The sequence below is a fragment of the Erpetoichthys calabaricus genome, chromosome 3, assembly GCF_900747795.2.
Source record: "Erpetoichthys calabaricus chromosome 3, fErpCal1.3, whole genome shotgun sequence".
NCBI lineage: Eukaryota > Metazoa > Chordata > Cladistia > Polypteriformes > Polypteridae > Erpetoichthys > Erpetoichthys calabaricus.
In genome coordinates, this window is record NC_041396.2 from 287819845 (window position 1) to 287841184 (window position 21340).

The 21340-nt window shown below is 42.1% G+C and overlaps 1 protein-coding gene across 1 annotated transcript in view; it reads left to right on the plus strand.

Moving 5' to 3' along the window:
* Positions 1 to 15766, plus strand: part of itga5 (integrin, alpha 5 (fibronectin receptor, alpha polypeptide)) — a 210005-nt gene extending 194239 nt beyond the window's left edge. The window contains exons 27-30 of the mRNA XM_028798484.2: positions 6278 to 6391; positions 8029 to 8130; positions 8406 to 8528; positions 13260 to 15766. Coding sequence (XP_028654317.1) covers positions 6278 to 6391; positions 8029 to 8130; positions 8406 to 8528; positions 13260 to 13343 — 423 coding nt within the window. The 3' untranslated portion in view covers positions 13344 to 15766. The remainder of the gene's footprint in view (positions 1 to 6277; positions 6392 to 8028; positions 8131 to 8405; positions 8529 to 13259) is intronic.
* Positions 15767 to 21340: the final 5574 nt, after the last annotated feature.

The following is a 21340-nucleotide window of genomic DNA, read 5'->3' on the forward strand; positions in this document are numbered from 1 at the left end:
ACATAATCGAGGAAACCTCAATCTGAGGGACTGTTTGGAAACAAATGGTACAGGACAAGGTTACAAAATCAATCATCACAAGTGAAGAGCTTAGAACAAAACAGAAGCTCTAGATTACAAAACCTGTCCGCTTGGACAGAAATTCACAGCACATGCAACTAAATGGAAAATAAGGAGGTGGGAAGATCATCCCTTCAGCCAGGAGCCACACATGAAAAGAGTGCGGCCTGAGAGTTGATCCATCACAGAGCTGGCATACCCAGACACCATTCATCAGTAGATCTGAGCGGTCAAGAAGGAACACAGGACCTCACAGGAGTGCCCATACACACTGGTGCTTATCCGTTGACAACTCTGTAGACCAGCATCAAGAACTGAAACGTAATTCATGCAGCTAATGGGAACCAACACAGTGATCTGAAAAGAGGAATGACATCTGCCCACCTCGGCTGGTTGAACACGAGACATGCCACTGCGTTTTAAGTCTGCAGTGATAATCGGTGACACCTGCCGATTACATGCCAAGACATTGATCTTGTTTTCAATGCCAATTGGTGCAGGATCTAATGATGGCATATGGGATTAAACTGGACTCAGATACTATAAAGGGCTCAATTTCTGTCTCTCTCAAACAATTTCTTGCCTTCGTTTCAAAGTCCAAACTGTTCTAACGATATCAAAAGTATCATTTCTAAAGTGTTTACCGTACATGTATATGTCATTTGATAGAATCTACTACAGGAATCCACCAAGGTGTGTGTCGATTTAAATAGCCTGGCAAGGATTTCTGGCAGCCCAGAGTGGGGTCTAAGGCTCGCTTCAGTGTTTTACAAGTGAGAATGTGAGGTTGAAAAGGATTGGGGTGGGTACAGGGGATAGGGGGTGGCTGTCAGACGTAGCATATTTACACTTGACTGGCACAACATCAGGACATCCATGATGACAGACACTTCATGTGGATTTATATAAAGTGCTGTGAGATTAAGGCGCCTCTCCTGTAATTAATATGTTGCGACAAACACTTTCCAATACGTGACCCTCGAGTTTGTGATTTCTTGAGTAATGAGCACAACTTTTCCTTGGCCCATGCCAGGTGAGCACACGCTGGCCACCGTTTTCAGTGTTTTGCAATAACAAGACGTATGTGTGTGTGTGTGTGTGTGTGTGAGTGTATATTTTCCTCTTAAATGAGTACTTCCAGGTGGGGGTGGGGGGGGGGGGGGGGGGGGGTGTGTGTGCGAGTACTCGGAGGGCACCACAGCTAATACTGCTGCTCTTGTCCTTTCTCTCAGCTCAGGTTTTTCACAAATCTTCTAGCATCTGGGTTCCTTATCAGATTCTTGTCAAACTGTTAACAAGTGTGGCAGCTCACAAGTGTTGGCATCTATGTTTTTATCTCTCATACAAAGCCATCACCTCCAACAGTTGGCTTTTATGGGCTAAAAGAAGGCACATAAAAATGATTCTATTTTTATATCAAGATTTCCATTTTATGCGAAGATCTCCGATAACTAATGATGTGTTATACAATGACCCCAAAGTGCAAAACACAAGCAAAAATGAGAAAAACTTTAAGAATAAATATGTACTTGTCAAGATGTTTTAATAAGAGTAAGTCCTCTAACCCCCACCCCCAGCCCAAAGTACCCCGTCTTCAACAGGAAAAGTCGGGCTGCCTGGCATTTTTTTTGCTTCATTGACTGTTCACAAGTGCTGTATTAATGGCGTAATGGAGACCCCTACTGGTTAAAGGATGTCAAATCATCAGGTTGATGGCAGACACTTGGTAGTTTTGTTTTTGTTCCCCAGCGTGTTCAGAATTCTTTATGAACACTTTGAAATCATTTTTCTTTTTTTTTTTTGGTCCAGCCCCTCCTGACTCACCCGTTTCTCGGGGTTTATATAAAATTTTATTCATTGACATACCCCAAATTTGAGGCCTCAAAACCCAAACAACCCTAATTTTGAGATTATTCGTGGACCATATTTTGTGCAGGAAATTGCACCATTATGATGAAGAGTAAATCAATAAATGTCACGGCAGAAGTAATCAGAAGGACTTAAAGTTGTGCATGCCAGATCGACTAATCCTAGGGGGGGGGTTCACCCCCAATGAGATATGAGGGGTCAAAGTTACTCCTGCTAACAAAATTTGAAAAAATGGTGGCATGTGGAGTGTCGTTTTATGCTATTTAGAAGTTGCAGATCAGGAATATGATACTATTTTTACTAGGCTTCTTTTAACTTCACTTGTTTTGTTGTCTGGTACAAATCTTGTAATCGATATTTAACCCACTTCCTATTGTCCAAATGACTTGAAAGTTTGCACACTTGCTTCCGATGACGATACATGAATCAATAATCAGTTTCACTAATTGATCAATTAGTCCATGTTAATTGAAATTTTCATATGAAGAATAGTTAAAGATTTCACCAGTAGATGGCGCTAGTAACAAATAGAAATATTGAAGGAAGTGTTAAAATATTGATTCCAAAATTATTCTAAAACAAACAAGACTAAAAAGTTGAATATATATATATATATATATATATATATATATATATATATATATATATATATATATAAAAATACTTTTTGAGAACCACACTTGTATTAAGTTAAAAAGTGTACTAAAAAGTAATAAAGTCTCTCCTGCATCACTCGCAAAATAAAAGTGTGGGCACTTTTCATCAATCAAAATTCAAAATACACTTCTTAAAATTTTAGCAAAAGTGCCCACCTTTTATTTTACGAGTATTTTATTTATTTATATATATATATTTTTTTTTTTTTATATAATTTTCAACTTTTTTTGTCTCTGATTTGTTTTAGAATAATTTTGTAATCAATATTTTAACACTCTATTCGTTACTAGCGCCATCTAAATATAAGCGTGGTTTTTAAAAAGTATTTTTTTATATACAGTATATATATTTTAATATTTAATTCTTTACCGGTAGTTCTCGCCAAGTAAAAGACATTCCCAGAAGATTAAAAAATAACATACAGAATATTTGAAACATAAGTATTGTGGGGGGGATCATTTTAGACCAGGAATCTTCAATCACAGTCCAGAAGGGGCCTCAAAGGCTACAGGTTTTAATTCCTGACAGATTCCTAGTTTGAAGCAAGTCCTTGCAGATGATGATATTTCATATTTGGCTATATGGTTTGTCAGTACATACCTGGGATTGTTACTCTCCCAAGGCCTAGATCTCGGGTATTTCTAGTTTCTTATTGCATGTGGCATGGGGGTTCAGTTGGCAGCACTACCACAATATGGATCCATTGTCTTGGCTATGAATCCATGAATTTTCCTCCCATATCCTCAAAGGCATTTCACTTAGATTGACTGGTAATTCTAAACTGAGTGAGGGTGTCGTCGGTGGGCCCTATCCTGTGTGGATTTGGTTTGTTATGTTAATGCTTTTTATTGCAGTAGATTATGCAGACATAACCCTGGGTATGTTTTTGCAAACGATGCCTCATTAACTGTGCTGTGATGCAGCAGATTTAGTGACCAGTTATGGCAGTCATTTTGTAAACCGACTTTCTCTGACCAATCGGAAATTAATGAGTTGCTCCTAGTTCTGGCCCACCTGCTAGCAAGCCCACAACAAGGGGGCAGAGTAAGAAACTTGTTAAGGGTCAATGTTGCACAAATTATGGATGTTAAGTCATGGGATAGAAGACTGATCCCCAAGTTGTAGGGTTTGTGTTGAGGACATTCTGTTGTGTAGCACCAGAGGAGAGGAAGTTGAAGGAATTGAGAAGGGCTTTAGAAGACAGAGGGTTGAAGATGAATAGGAAGAAGATGACAGAATAAATGAGGTGTAATGATGATCAGGATTCAGACGTTAGCTTGCAAGGAGAGCCATTGAAAAGAGTAGATAAGTTTAAATATCTAGGATCAGTGGTAGCCTGACATGGAGAATTTGATAACCCATAGAGTGCAGTGTGGATGGAATAATTGGAAGAAGGTATCGGGAGTGTTGTATGATCGATTTAAGGCGAAATTTAAAGGTTTGGTTTTTAAGATGCTGGTAAGACCACCATATAATGCATGGAACTGAGACATGGGCAGTAAAGGAGCACAGGAGAAGAAGTTAGATGTGGCAGAAATGAGAATGTTGAGATGAATTAAAGGGAAAGTGGGTCAAAGTGGTTTGGACATGTGTGGAGGAGAGACAATAAATGTGTAGCCAAAAGAGTGATGGGAATGGAAGTGCAGGAGAAGAGAAAGTGAAGGAGAAAAAAATGGAGGTGGATGGATAAAGTCAAAGATGATCTGAAGAAAAAGGGGCTGAGTGGGGAGGAGGTGCAGGACTGAGCTGTTTGGAGAAGGTTAATTAAGCACATCGACCATACATAGAAGTGGGAAAAGATGAAGAGGAATCCTTATCATTATAGACACCTGAAATAAATGAACAAGTAGTGTGGTAGAAAGTAGGACTTTAGGGACCTTCAAATTGCGACTTGACATTCTACATGAGTAGGACAGATGAGCTTGTTGGGCTGAATGGCCTGTTCTCATCACAATTGTTCTGTTCTTCTATCCATTTGAATCAGGATTGATGTAGCACTGGATTGTTTAGCCATTAATCGGTTATATGAGTGGGATAAGAACATTGCGACATGGACTTCTTTGGCCCTATGGATAATGTGTGTTCATAAAAGCAATGGGATCATCCATAAATGATGGCACTCTATTTTGGTGGATATTCACAACCCCCATCACCCCATTCACATTTTGTCACAAATCTCCTAACCCCCTTCCAGTGTTGAAATCACAAACTTAGGACCCCTCACAACTTATGAACCGCCAGCAATCTCTCTGATCAGTCCTGTTTTACTAAAGCAAATTGTCATTGGCAGTGTACACAATTTTTAAGCATTAGCCATACATGCAGCCAGTCCGTATGCGGTTTACTGTTGGGTTATCAAATAATTACATTTTCTGAGCTGTTTGATTTTAATACTTATTCGTACTGCTAATGATGAGGGGGAAGTGCTCTGTCATTGTCCAAACTGGGCTGACATTAACATTATTTCCAAGAAGAGAGGCTCACCTGGGTCGAGATCATTTTCATCTTGCTAGTCCGCACTTTCTCCAGTTTCTGCCAGCACAATTTAGTGGCCGGATACCACTCTGTCATCTGACTGAATGTGACACACTTTGGCTGCTTAGTCATTTTAATCCAGAAAGGACTACATATGAATGTTAGTCACATGCCACACCTTGGCGGCGCATTGGCTAAGCTCAGGGCATGCTGCTGCCACACTGGTGATGCTGGGTTATCTGCTATACGTGATGGCAGCGCTGGCAGCTCTGCATAAACCTGAGACGTGAAAATACAGCTGACTCTGATAACTGATATGGATTACTATCTTACAGCTTTGTGAGATCACAAACGGCGGAGTGGTGGCTCTGAGGCTAGGGATCTCCACTGGCAATCGGAAGGTTGCCGGTTCGAATCCCGTAAAATGCCAAAAGGGACTCTGCTCTGTTGGGCCCTTGAGCAAGGCCCTTAACCTGCAATTGCTGAGCGCTTTGAGTAGTGAGAAAAGCACTATATAAATGCAAAGAATTATTATTATTACTATTACAATATATCAGACCACCCCCAAATAATCACATAACATCACAACAGTCGTTACCCCTACCCTGGCAGCATGACTAATGTTGCCTCTAATTTTTGAGTTAATGCGTACCATTTATGACCAATCTCGTCCATCCCTGCATAAATCTCAAGGGGCACAAAGCATCACTACACAATGAGACTCCCATTATGTATTAAGCACCCACACAAAAACAATAAGCATATTGGGGGCAGGGGGAAATTGGGGGGTTAGAGTAGTGCTTTGGGAGCAATAGTAGCTGTACAGCACTTCCAGACTGCTCTGTGGATGAAGGAGTGAGCAGCAGTTCAAAAATGCTGCACAGCACCCTGAAAAAAAAAAAAAGCTATGCAGCTTAGAAGGAACATGGAGCATGACGTCATTCGTGAACTGTCCCAATCCTGCTCAGTACAAAAGCAACTGCAAGTTTAGACACTGATGCAACCATCCTCAAGAGTTTCTTTCCCATATTCCACCACATTCCTTGTTAGAGCTGAGAGAATCCGGTTACCCAAGTTTCCAGTTCCTCCATGCCAAGTTTAAAATTATTTTCAATAAGCTCCATGAGATGCTGTAGAAGATCACCTTTCATTACTGTGCGCTTTCTTGAGCAGAGGAGATGGAATCTCATTTCTCCTTCTTCTTCTTTTCCTCCAGACCTGCGCCCAAGCGCAATGCCTGAGGTTGAACTGTGTGGTGGGCCTTTTGGGTAAAGACTCCAGCGTGCTCCTGAAGGTGCGATTCCGACTCTGGGCAGAGACGTTTATCAAGGTAAGTTCACTCTCACTGCATATAATATACAGAAGTGTGTCGATGTGAGTGCTGTAGCCTACTTGATCTTGTTACTTATTTCCCCCACTGTACATAACTATTTGATCCCCAGCTGAATTTGTAAGTTCGCTCACTTACAAAGAAATGAATAGTCTCTAATTTTTATGGTAGTTCCATTTTAATGGAGAGACAGAAAATCAACTAAAAACACATTACATAAAAGTTGTAAATTGATTTGCATGTCATTGAGAGAAATAAGTATTTGATCCCCAACAACCCAGCAAGAATTCTGGCACCCACAGATTGGCAGTGTGCCCAATCAATCGATCAATCTGTTCCAGATACTCCTGATCTCAACTTATGTTTATAAAGCACACCTGTCCACAGAATCAATTTCTTCTATTCCAACCTCTCCACCACCATGGGCAACACCAAAGAGTTGTCAAAGGACATCTACAAGTGGGCTACAAGACCATCAGCAAGAAGCTTCGTGAGAAGATGACAACTGTTGGTGCGATTATTCGGAAAAGAAAGAAATATAAAATGACCATCAATTGTCCCTCGGTCTGAAGCTCCATGCAAGATCTTGCCTCATGGGGTGAGGATGATCATGAGAAATGTTGAGGGATCAGCCCAAAACTACACGGGAGGAGCTTGTTAATGATCTGAAGGCAGTTGGGACCACCACAGTCACCAAGAACACCATTGGTAACCCACTACGCCATAATGGATTGAAATCTTGCAGCGCCCGTAAGGTCCCCCTGCTCAAGAAGGCACATGTACAGGCTCGGCCCGTCTTAGGTTTGCCAGTGAACATCTAATGATTCAGAGAAGGTTTGGGAGAAAGTGTTATGGTCCGATGAAACCAAACTTGATCTCTTTGGTATAAGCTTGACCCACCGTGTTTGGAGGAAGAGAAGTGCTGAGTATGACCCAAAGAACGCCATCTCCACAGTTGAGCACAGAGGTGGAAACATTATACTTTCGGGCTGTTTTTCTTCTCACCTCATGAGGCAAGATCTTGCATGGGGCTCCAGTCCGAGGGCGATTTAATGGTCATTTTATATTATTCTATTTCCGAATAATCGCACCAACAGTTGTCTCCTTTGCAGCAAGCTTCTTGCTGATGGTCTTGTAGCCCACTCCAGCCTTGTGCAGGTCTACAGTCTTGTCCCCAACGTCCTTTGACAGCTCTTTGGTCTTGCCTATGGTGGAGGAGAGATTTGAATGGAAGAAATTGATTCTGTGGACAGGTGTGCTTTATAAACATAAGTTGAGATCAGGAATATCTGGAATTGATTTGATTGGCTGTGGGAGCCAGAATTCTTGCTGGGTTGTTGGGGATCAAATACTTATTTCACTCAATGACATACAAATCAATTTCTAACTTTTATGTAATGTTTTTTTTTTTTCTGAATTTTTGGTTGATATTCTGTCTCTCTTCTTTAAAATGAAACTACCATAAAAATTAGAGATTGTTAATTTCTTTGCAAGTGAGCAAACTTACAAATTCAGCAGGGCATCAAATATTTATTTCCCCCACTGTATGATGCTTGTGGGTTGGTAGGAAAGAAAGGATTTGGGGTTTTGGGGTCTTAAAGCCCTGGGCCTAATGGCATAATTAATGTTTCTTTCAGAGAAAGCTTCGGCCTTATGTATTGGAATGCCAGGCTTCTTATGACGTACTCCAGATGCCCTATGAAATCCCACCAAGCAGTCTACCCAGTGGAACAATTCAGGCAAGTGTCTAATTTCATCATTAGTAACCCATCTTCAGCTTGAACTCATTTTCTTGGGATGGCCTGAAAGCTTGAAATACTGGTATGGCCCTGGCTCACCCACTTCCCAGTTCTATGTAAGCTACTATAGAAAAAGGTCTGCTGGCAGTGCTGTGAAAGGTTTGGGGAGGAATTATAGGTGTGTGTACTGTGTAAGGCGCTATAATCGTGAATGGATTACCCCTGAAATCTCAGCAGGTGCTAATGAATAAATGCCGTCTCTTTTGTATCCACAGAGAAGCACTTCGGTGGTGTGGGCGAAGCAGGACAATGACCACTCGGTTCCCCTTTGGATCATCGTTCTGGCTGTCCTGGCGGGGCTGCTCCTCCTGGCACTTCTCATCTATGTGCTTTATAAAGTAAGTCTCTACGTTTGGGTTGGACAGCCACATTAGTGAACTACTTAAACCAGTAGAGCCTTGGCAGCTGCATGAAGGAGTCTGCTCAAAAATACAAGTCTGGAAATGTGTGAATAAAGGAGCAACTCTGCCTCAGTGACATTCAACAATTATGATAGTGATTAATTATATTTAAAAAAAATAAATAAAAAAAAATGTAAAGGTTATTTCCATGCTGAACAGGAAAGAAGGTTAAAGATGCAGCATTTTGCCTGATGAAGGCTAAACAGTCAAATTTTGTGTGTTTAACCTTCTTTCCTTTCCAGTGTGGAAATGACCTTAAACTTTATTTATTTTTCCTTTGCGGACGCACACTGATGTAGCCCTTCACTAACTCTAACTCTATAGGCGGAGTGGTGGCTCTGAGGCTAAAGATCTGCGCTGGTATCCCGAAGGTTACCGGTTCGAATCCCCGTCACTGCCAAAAGAGATCTTACTCTGCTGGGCCCTTGAGCAAGGCCTTTAACCTGTAATTGCTCCAGGGGCTCTGTACAATGGCTGACCCTGCGCTCTGACCCCAAGGGGTATGCGAAAACTAACAAATTCCTAATATAAGAAATTGTATAAGGCAAAATAAAGAACAAAAAAACTCTCTTAATTATGCAGTATGTATCTTTCATAATTCTAGCAGGAGTAACACCTACATTCTGTATAGCGCCTTTCTGTAGTGAGTGTTAGAGTGCAAAAGTAGTACAATGGTTTATATATTTTACAGTTGAAGAATGGAAGCGCCTTACGATAAAATGTTATAATCCTAGGTTATGCTTGTATAGCAGCACACCATCTGTATATTGTGTGTTTGCCTATGCATACGTGTGTCTCTGTGAGCTGATGAACATTAAGGTGGCAGTCTTGGAATGGTAGCGTTATGTTGACCTTCTAAAAAAAATGAGCTAAAAAGTTCAATTTTTTTCAACACAAAAAATATATGTAACAGAAACACGTAAGTGCCAAAATGTTAACATAAATAGAGAAGGAAAGGTCTCTCTGGTGTCCACTGCTGAACTGATGCAGATTTAGTACACGTCCTTCATGTGATATGAGAACAGGCCATGCATTCCAACAAGGCTCGCCAGTCCTGTCCACTTAATTCTACAAAAAAACATCAGGTTGAGTTTTGAGGGTCCCTAATGTCCTACTGTCTACCACACTACTTAGTAGCTTATTCCAAGTGTCTGTGGTTCTTTGTGTAAAGAAAAACTTCCTAATATTTGTGCAAAATTTCCCCTTCACAAGTTTCCAACTGTGTCCCCGTGTTCTTGATGAGCTCATTTTAAAGTCACCGTCTCGATCCACTGGACTAATTCCCTTCATAATTTTAAACTCTTCAGTCAGGTCTCCTCTTCATCTTCTTTTTCTTAAACTGTAAAGGCTCAGCTCTTTTAATCTTTCCTCATAACTCATCCCCTGTAGCCCTCAATCAGCCTCGTCGCTCTTATCTGGACCTTTTCTAGTGCTGCTATGTCATTTTTGTAGCCTGGAGACCAAAACTGCACATTGGACTCCAGATGAGGCCTCACCAGTGTGTTATAAAGCTTGACCTCCTGTGACTTGTACTGCACACATCAAGGCACTATATCATTCTGTTAGCCTTCTTAATGGCTTCTGAACACTGTCTGGGAGTTGATAATGTCAAGTCCACTACAACTCCTTAAGCCTTCTCATAAGGGTTACTTTCAGTTGTCAGACCTCCCATCTTGAATTTCTAAAAACATGGTTTCACTTTATAATTTATGTTCATGAGAGTAACGTTTATATATACACATACATTTGTATACACATGCAACATATGTAGTAATATAATTTTTAAAGGTTTTAGAAGCAACCAACAAGCCAAGTAAATGGTGAATTATAAGTGTATCAAGCTAAGCTGACAATACAGAAAGAGGAAAATCAACATTCCAGTGTGCACAGACTGGTGAGAGAATGAACCTCCTGAGGCTCCTGGTCATGAGAGTAATGGGGGGGGGGGGGGTGTCAAAATCTGCCCTTGGCCAGCTGGTCATTTAGCCCCTCCCCATTGTTGTTCTTAATGTAGCAGAGATCTCTTACAATGGATATTCTACAGCGTTACTATACAGTGTGCAGACAAATGGCATTGGTGGATGCTGGCTCAGTCCAAAGCATTTTAAGCTTTTGTTTCAAGGAGAACACGAGTAAGATGATCAAAATAGCTGTGATGCTGAAAGTGACTCTGGAACACTGAAGAAAGAGGGAATGAAAAAGATTTAGTAGTGACTATGGGAATTCTCATTAGTCAATGACGTTAGCAGCACCAGCAGCACAAACGAGTCCATTGTGCTGCAATAAAACTTCTAGTAAAATATAGAACTCAAACCTTCTTGTTCTAGTTTTTGGGAAGGGAATTCAGGGTTCTGCTGTAATATTTAGTGTATATGAAAGAAACTTTGTTAAATCTGGACATACAGGGTCCTTAAGCAGGCAATGTAGCTTCACCACATTGGACGTATCCCCAATTAATCACTCTCTCTTGCTTGCCATTTTAAATCAATAAGTGCCTGGGTGTGTGGTTTCATTCCCTCCACCCCATCCCAGGGGATGCAGTCCAGTAAAGTGGGCAAGTTTTACTAGAACTGTCTTTTTTTATCTGACTAAAAAGTTGTTTTCAGTGCGTTTAACTACCATACAGTGCAAACTCCTGTTAGTATGTATAGATAGATAGATAGATATATATGTATATATATAGATAGATATAGATGTGTATATATATAGATATATATAAATGTATATATATAGATAGATATATATGTATATATATAGATATATATATATATAGATGGAGAGATAGATACATAGACAGATATATTTATCGATCTCTATATCAACACAATCTGGGTTGCACTTCATGAAAACTGTCAATCTTTGTCAATCATGAACAAGGTTATGAATGACATAAGTAAAGAACAAATGAGTTTTGCGAGTGTATCCCAAAGCCCTTGTCATGTGACATTTAATGAATGAGTTTGAAGTACTTGTTTGTTTGACTCCTCTCCAGTGTCGACACTTCGGCTATAACAGCAACATGGATCCCATATACAGTATTTAAATTGTCACATATAGGCCTATGTTGTCACACCAGACTTACAAATGTAAAGAAAAAAATATATAAACACAACTTTCATAAACTTCAATTAAATCCGGCAGAAAGCACAAAATAAATGAAAACAATTCAACTTATTGGTAGGGCGGCATGGTGGCGCAGTGGTAGCGCTGCTGCCTCGCAGTTAGGAGACCCGGGTTCGCTTCCCGGGTCCTCCCTGCGTGGAGTTTGCATGTTCTCCCCGTGTCTGCGTGGGTTTCCTCCGGGCGCTCTGGTTTCCTCCCACAGTCCAAAGACATGCAGGTTAGGTGGATTGGTGATTCCAAATTGGCCCCAGTGTGTGCTCGGTGTTTGTGTGTGTCCTGCGGTGGGTTGACACCCTGCCCGGGATTGGTTCCTGCCTTGCGCCCTGTGTTGGCTGGGATTGGCTCCAGCAGACCCCCCGTGACCCTGTGTTCGGATTCAGCGGGTTGGAAAATGGATGGATGGATGGAACTTATTGGTAAGGTTAAATGGGCTAAAACTGTGGCATGAACTTCTTGCAAAAATACAATGATGAGGAGCGATAAGAAAAGAAGGCAACACTTGAACCCCCTCCCAAAAGAGGAGTTAAAGCAACTTGTGAAGGTAGTGGCAAAAAATTAAGAAGTGTGGTTTTTCAAGGCTCATGGGAGCCCTCAAGGACTTGTGCAGGCACCCGAACTGCAGTGGTGCATGTGCTCTGGTATGTGGTGTTCCAGCTTTCCTCCACCACAATTGGGGATCCAACACTGGAGTTGACTGAAGTAACACCCACTGTCACTTAGTGTAATTTAGAGCAAGGGTTGCCAACTCTGGTCCTGGAGGACCACCGTGGCTGCAGATTTTCATTCTAACCCTTTTTTTTTAATGAGTGCCCAGCTTGTGCTGCTATTTAACATCTTGTGAATTCATTTTAATTGACTTGCTTTCTTAAGATTTGTTCCCCTGAATTTCTTCATCATTCCTCTGAAATGTTTCATTTCTTTCTTTAAATGGCACCCAAACAGAAATGAAATGTGAAGAGAGGGAGCCAACAGAAGACCAACTAAGTCAGGGCCTCAAACTCCAACCAATTTCACTCCAACCAGTTGCTTAATTAGGCGCGGAGTCTTGTTGTTAATTAAACTCGTTCTTTAATTCCGTGGCTTGTTGCTGCTCTCATTGTGTAATGGCAGACATTTCTGAAATTGTTGATTTTTTTCTTTTCTAAGAACGCTGGTCAAATGTTTTGTAAACCTGAGTAGATCAACATTCCTGAGACCTTCATCTTTATTTTCAGATATTGTATGATGGACACCAGTTGTTTTGGCTCATTTTGTATCTCATTATTGCTTGGCAGCTAATTAAAGAAAAAGAAACCATTAAGGGGTCCGAGTCTTCAAGAGCAAGTCAGTTAAAATGAATTCAAAAGAAGTTTAATTAGCAGCAAAAACGGCTCACTCATTAAGAAAAGGGTTAGAATGAAAGCCTGCAGTCATGGTGGTCCTCCAGGACCAGAGTTGGCGACCCCTGATTTAGAGCAAATCTTTCCTAGAGTAAGCCACTGTGTCCCAGATGTTTGCTGTGGTTTCTAACAAACCTGACTTTCTTTTTTCCTTTCTTTCTTTCAGGTGGGTTTCTTTAAACGCTCTCTGCCCTATGGAACAGCAATGGAGAAGGCCCAACTCAAGCCCCAAGCTGCATCAGAAGCCTGAAAAAAAATACATAGAGAGGCAAGACAAAGAGTTCTTCAGTCAGTTAAAACTGCCGACATTGGAGAGAGAGAAACAGATGAGTGAAAAGACAAATCTGCTGACCACCTCGACTACTTGGACTATTCTGACATTTTTTTTAAATCATTCTTTAAATAATTGGGTATTTTTAATATTTTTTATTTTTTCAACATTTCAGTTGGTCTCTCGGCCACCAGCTTATGTTGCTAGTTTTCTTGTCGGCTTTGGCTGTAAACCACTTGAGGATTTCTTCTTTGACACTCCACTCCTCCAAAGCTTCATCCTACTTGACCCCACAGCCTGCAAAAAGGGGATTCTTTGGTGCTACAAGGTTGGGGGAAATCTGGAAATCAGACCACCTACTAGACATTGCTGGATCTTTGGACTCGGAGGGGCCACCTGAACCCTACCTCCTCCTCCTCCTCTTCTGGCTGCCAGCTTCAGATTCTTTAAAACTGAAATCCTCCATGGCTGTCATAATTTATATCCCTGGTGTGTCCCTCTGGACTGTTGATTTCAGTTTAGACCAGAATGTGACGACTCGGCTCACCATAATGGGGGTCCCCTTATTCTTTTTTTGTTTTGTTTTTTTTTTTAAAGTTGTGGCCTGGACTCTAGTACACTTGGATGCAGCATGGACAAGGGAGTTCACATTTTCCCCAGCTTTTTTGGACCAATGTTTCTTTGCATTTGCTTCTTTCTGCCATTGGAAGTTTGGTGAATTAAACACTGAAGGGGAGGGCGGTGGGAATTGGGAAATCTCAATTGGACCCTGATTTGGGAGGACAAGTCCACCAGAGAATGAATGTGCTTGAATGGGGTGAGGGGGGGGGGGGGGGTCCAGAATATAACTTCACACTTGGGCACTGGTTTAACGGCAGAGCTGGTCTTTAGTGGACACTGCCAGAGAACGAAGGGGGGGGGACAGACTACATTGATGTGAAAGGGTCCAAGTGCTCAATTAACTAATGTGCCTTCTTTGGTGGGAATATATTTAATTGGAGTGGAGTGTCGGGCTCACTGTAGACAAGGGAGGGGCCACTCATGCAGTGCACGGCCCCCCCTTTATTGTATTTCCCAGACCTACAAATAGTCTAAAACCCCTGCCATCTATGTATGATTTGAAGTGTTCTCAAGTTTCCATATTGAATGTGCAATATTTTCCTGCCTTTATTTTGATGAAGGCTGCAGTCACGAGGACTGACTGGGGGTCTTTCTTTTTTTTTTTTTTTTTTTCTTTTGCACTGTTCCAGGCTATCCTTTGATTCGCCTTCACCCCCTGAAACCAAACCCTAATGCGGTATGGGTGGGGTGGGGGGAGAGGAGGGGTCCGCCTGCAAATGGAGCTCACAAAGTCTCTCCCAAGTCCTCGAACCTTCCGAATTTATTTTTTTTGCCCCTTGACCAAACCACCCCACCCCTTTCTTCATTCCCTCCCTCCCAAACCTCTAGCTGTAAATATATTTTAGGTAAGGGATAATTTTAAATTGTGTGTGATTTAATTATAATTTTATTATTGCTCTTTTTTTTTTCTAAACTATGCATAAAATACTCAAGAATGTATTTGAATTTTATCTCCCCATATTGGGTGATATTTTACTGTTGACAAGCATCTAAAACTTTTATTTTTTTTTTTTTTTAAATAAAGCAGAATGAGACTGTGCCTGAGGGCCAAAGCTGGCCACAGTACTAAAGGTGTTAAGAAGTCATTTTGATAGGCAATAATAAAGTTACGTCTTTTAATAAATGGACGGCAGGATGTTTTAAAGGTCAATCACTTTTGTTGTGGTTGGCCACTCTTTTCAATCTTTCATTGGTCAGACACAGCCAATCAGGTAGCGGTAATGCACATGCCAAAAATAAAGACTGGCCAGTCCCACCTGGACTAAATTCCCTAACTGGCATTTGATTTGGCATATGGAGGACACATCTTGTAAGCTCAGAATGGTATTGGCCATCCCTAAGGAGACTAAACCATAAAGCCAATTACACTTTTAAACTTATTATTAAAAGGGCAGACTTTCTAGCTGGTATGAATGAAGAGCAGAAATCCTGGCAGGTTAATTTCTGTGCCACCCTTCATGAATTGCTCACCACTTTGTCCGCACTAGCAGGCATTTGAACCCCTGTTTGCACACCTCTTCCTCCTTTTCTGTACCAGGCTGTGTTGGGAGGTTGAGTACATGCAAACAGGTGAAGAGGAACACTAAGCTGGCCTGGCGGTGCCCCCCTTGTGTCCTTGTGGTCACGCTGCTGTGCTGCCAGCTTCACCTCAGCCCTCCTCTCTCATTCTGCTTTTTGTGGTCTTGGCAACTGTATGAATGTGTAGTCTGTATGTAGAAATTGTTCCTTTTTTATGATTTTACACAAGTGCCTTTTAAAAATTAAAATCTGGGGAAGATAAACTGGCTGAATTTGTATGATTTCTTGAAAGAACATGGAGGGGAAGACACAAAGAAGTAGTTGGCGCTTGCTGCCTTGCATAAATCCAGAAGGCAAGGTTCAAAATCTGGACACTGTTCAGCTTGTATGTTCATCTAATATTTCTCCAAGTTATTTTTCTCCATGTGATAAAGGCAAAGATTGGGTAGGTGGTAGGATTTGATACCAGTGTGTCCAACTTTGTGGTGGTCCTGAAATGGATTAGAACATTAGAATAATGTAAATGAGGATGGGCTATGCAACCCAACAAAGCTCACCAGGTCAATATGATTAATTCATTCAAGGTAGCAAGTAAAGTTTTGAAGGTCCCTAAAGTCCTAGCGTCTACCGCACTACTTGGTCACTTATTGCATCTGTCTATTGTTGTCTATGTGAAGAAAAACTACCTAACGTTTGTGTGGAACTTACCCTTAAGTTTCCAACTGTGTCCCTGATGAACTCATTTGAAAGTCACAGTCTCGATCCATTGGACTAATTCACTTCATCATTTTAAACACTTCAGTCAGGTCTCCTCTTCATCTTCTTTTGCTTAAACTGTAAAGGCTCAGCTCTTTTCATCTTTCCTCATAACTCATCCCCTGTAGCCCTCAAGCAGCCTAGTCACTCTTCTCTGGACCTTTTCTAGTGCTGCTATGTCCTTTTTGTAGCCTGGAGACCAAAACTGCACACAGGACTCCAGATGACTCCTCACCAGTGTGTTATAAAACTTGTACTCCACACATCAAGGTGCTATATAACCTAACATTCTGTTAGCCTTCTTAATGGCTACTGAATGCTGTCTGAAAGTTGATCATGTTGAATCTACTATAACTCCGAAATCCTTCTCATAAGGTGTACCTTTTGATTTTCAGAGACCTTCCGTTGCGTATTCCAACCCCCCATTTTTACTTCCTATGTGTAATACTTTACATTTACTGACATTAAAGCTCTTTGAGCTACATTATTTATATAAAAATGTGCTATATAAATGTTATTAAATTTCATCTGCCACAGTTCTGCTTAAGCTTATCTGCTGTCCAAGTCCCTCTGTGATGATTCCAGATTATCTGACAATCCACCTATCTTGGTTTCATCTGCAAATCTTATTTTTTGTATTCTTATCCAAATCATTTCTATATATTAAGAATAGCAGCATCCCCAACACTGACCCCTGCTGGACACCATCTTAACTTCATTCGAGTCTGATAAGATTCCTCACGCCATCACCCTCCACTTCCTGTGTCTGAGGCAATTCTTCACCCATCTACACACCACCCCCTGAACTCTTGTCTAACCTCTCATGTGGCACCTTATGAAGTGCCGCAGTACTCAACTCCAGTTTACAGTGGCTCAAGGTTTTTACTTTTTACCAAATTTTTAAATTAGAATCCATTTATTTACTACTAAAGCAATGTGTTTTTCAGTTTAGTTTTAGTTTACTCATTTGTTGTAATTCAGAACACCTTAATTTTCTATTTTGGTTTTAAACCGCCGCATCAACAGTTTAACTGTTGCCTGTTTTCTTATTAGTTAATAATGAGGTAAAAATGACGAGAAACCACCAGCCCTCTGGCTAACGTGTTTCCATTTAAAGCTGTGTACAGTACATGCATCATGAACTATTTGTGTTACTACAATGTTGTTAATTAAATATGAGAAAAGTGGTTGTGGGGCATCTATTGGTGAAGATTCACTGATCTTTACTTTACTGGTGATGATCTTCAGAGTCCATTGAGATTCTGATCGGGGCGCTCAAGATTTAGTGTTTGGGCTTGCAAGTGTCCTGGATTAAAACCAGCATCCAGGCCTTTAATGACCTCTTGGGCAGAGCTATCAGCAGTGTGTCTGTCAGCAGAGAGTGTGGTTTACTTTTTTGTTCTTGCATTGTTAATTTTTGCATGCCTTTTGGGAGCAGAGTACAGGTCTGCCATTGTACAGCACCCCTGGAGCAATTAGAAGTTAAGGGCCTTGCTCAAGGGCCTAGCAGAGTTGGATCTCTTTTGGCAGTAATGGAGATTCGAAGCAACCACCTTCCAGATACCAGCACAGATCCTTAGCCTCATAGCCACCACTCAGCCCATTATTTACCTAGGCAACATCAATCATGTCTCTGGGGACTCTTCCTACACATTGGAAGAGATCATGAAGTTGCTGGAAGGGGGTGTGTGGCGCTCCCAATATCCTTGCAAAAGGACGAACATCCAAGTCTTTAGAGTCCTGGAGCTCTATGGTTGCGAGACATGGATGCTACTCAGTGACCTGAGACAAAGACTGAACTCCTTCGGTCCTGTCTCTTTGGAGAATCCTTAGGTAACACTAGTTTGGTGTTGTGTCAATCATTCGGTTGCTCATGGAGTCCCAAATGAGGCACAATACCTGCGTTGTAAGGGGAGTTTCAGTTACGGCACTATGACCATGTTGCGCGATTCCCTGAGGGGGTCCGGCTAACAAGATTTTCATTGTTGAGGACCTGAGCAGTTAGACCAAGCCAAGGGGACGCCCACATACCACCTGACTGTGGCTGATAGAGATTCATTTCTGGGGTGTGGGACTGGACCATGTGTCTGCCAGGGGGTTTGACAACCAGGATCCTGAGCTGTTTTGTTTTGTGGTGGGAGCAGCAACACTCTGTACCAGTTTATGCCCCCTCTGACCTGACCTGAAGGATGAAGAAGTGCAAGTTTGTTTGGGACCACAAAACAAATGGATAATGTTCTCTAAACGTGAAAAGTCTACAATGTGGTAAGGATTGAAAACCTGCAGCCACTGCAGACCTCCGTAATTGAGTGGATATAAAGAGGTTATATCCATGTATTCGGTGTTGAATTGAAATGTATGAAAGTATACGGTGCCTGAAATGGGACCAACACACTGTGATTTAGAATTAGACTTTGCCTCAATGTGCTAACTCCATTTTTCACACTCCATGACCTGAATTCTCATATCGGGTGTCAATGTGGTCAGAGTGCTCTTCTAGGAGAATATTTTAATTACAAGAGCAATATAGTAGTAAAATTTAAAGATTTTGATAAAAATGTGTAACAATCTTGGTGTTAACCCATATGTCTCGCTTGGGCTTGGAATTCTATGTAAAAATGGTTAACCCCAAATCTTTCTCAGGTGAAGCTGTGTTGATAAGATATGGAGAGTTAAGCCCAAATAACACTTGGCATAGTATTCTGCTGCCATCTTGTGGATGCAATAATTTAATGCAAAGAAAAATCATGAATCTGTCTATGCATTCTGTCACTCTATGGAAACTCTTCAATATTCACGAGTGTGCCTGAGCCATCAAACGAACACAATTTCATGTAAATGAGAAGCTGTAAAGCCAGTTTTAGAACAAACTGAAACTGAACCCTTTGTTGAATCAAGCAATAATGATGACAATGTGAATTAGCAAGGATAGTGAAACTGATGCATATGGCACTACATGACCAAACTGCCACATGCTTGGGGACTTTGGTGGCATAATGCTGCAGTATCTATGTGGTAAAAAAGTGAAAACAATTGCAAGTGGACAAGCGAGAAAAACATTAGCCCCCAAGCACTGTTCATAATGCAACAATTACCAAAGTTTGTGTCAGGAGAAATATAGAAGTCACTAAGTGTTATGCTATTGTAGCCTACAATAACACAAGGGGAACATTGATCATGCGGCTCAGGCACTGACGTTCTACTCCCATTGCCGCCACGACAGGCACCGACCACCTTACGGCCACAGCTCCGGTCAGCCGCCTCAACAATAGAGGCACGGAACATGGCCCATTCGGACTCAATGTCCCCCACCCTCCCTCGGGATGTGGTCGAAGTTCTGCCGGTGGTGGGAGTTGAAGCTACTTCTGACAGGGGGCTCTGCCAGATGTTCCCAACAGACCCTCACAACACGTTTGGGCCTACCAGGCCTGACCGTCATCCTCCCCCACCATCGAAGCCAACTCACCACCAGGTGGTGATCAGTTGATAGCTCCGCCCCTCTCTTCACACGAGTGTCCAAGACATGTGGCCGCAAGTCCGACGACACGACCACAAAGTCGATCATAAGAACTGAGGCCTAGTGTGTCCTGGTGCCAAGTGCACATATGAACACCCCTATGCTTGAACATGGTGTTCGTTATGGACAATCCGCGACGAGCACAGAAGTCCAATAACAAAACACTGCTTGGGTTCAGATTGGGGGGGGGGCCATTCCTTGTAATCACGCCCTTCCAGGTCTCACTGTCATTGCCCACGTGAGCATTGAAGTTTCCCAGCAGAACGAGGGAGTCCCCAGAAGGTATGCCCTCTAGCACCCCTCCAGGGACTCCAAAAAGGGTGGGTACTCCAGACTGCTGTTCGGCACATATGCGCAAACAACAGTTAGGACTCATCCCCCCACCTGAAGGCGGAGGGAGGCTACCCTCTCGTCTACCGGGGTAAACCCCAATGAACAGGCTCCAAGTTGGGGGCAATAAGTATACCCACACCCGCTCGGCACCTCTCACCAGGGGCAACTCCAGAGTGGTAGAGAGTCCAGCCCCTCTCAAGGAGATTGGTTCCAGAGTCCAAGCTTTGCGTCGAGGTGAGCCCGACTATATCTAACCGGAACCTCTCGACCTCGCTGCTGCAGATCACTATTTTTAATTTCATTTTTTTTTTTAATTTTTAAGAATAAGAGGATGTGAAGGACTGTAGTAACTACAGGTGGATAAAATTGATGAGCCACACATGAAGTTGTGGGAAAGAGCAGTGGAAGCTATGTTAAGAACTGAAGTGATGATTAGTGAGCAGCAGTATGGTTTCGTGCCAGGAAACAGCACCACAGATGCAATGTTTGCTCTGAGGGTGAAGATGGAGAAGTATAGAGAAGGCCAGAAGGAGTTGCATTGTGTCTTTGTGGCCCTGGAGAAAGCATATGACAGGGTACCTCGAGAGGAACTGTGGCATTGTATGAGGAATTTGGGAGTGGCAGAGAAGTACGTAAGAGTTGTACAGGATATGTACAAGGGCAGTGGTGACAGTGGTGAGGTCTGCGGTAGGAGCGACGGGTGCATTCAACGTGGAGGTGGAATTCCATCAGGGATCAGCTCTGAACCCTTTCTTATTTGCAATGGTGATGGACAGGGTGACAGACGAGATTAGATAGGAGTCCCCGTGGACTATGATGTTTGCTGATGACATTGTGATCTGTAGTGACAGTAGGGAGCAGGTTGAGGAGACCCTGGAGAGGTGGAGATATGCTCTAGAGAGGAGAGGAATGAAGGTCAGTAGGAACAAGAAAGAATACATGTGTGTAAATGAGAGGGAGGTCAGTGGAATGGTGAGGATACAGGGAGTAGAGTTGGCGAAGGTGGATGAGTTTAAATACTTGGGATCAACAGTACAGAGTAATGGGGATTGTGGAAGAGAAGTGAAAAAGAGAGTGCAGGCAGGGGTGGAATGGTTGGAGAAGAGTGTCAGGAGTGATTTGTGGACAGACGGGTATCTGTATCAGATGGGTTTCAAGAGTGAAAGGGAAGGTCTACAGGACGGTAGTGAGACCAGCTATGTTATATGGGCTGGAGACGGTGGCACTGACC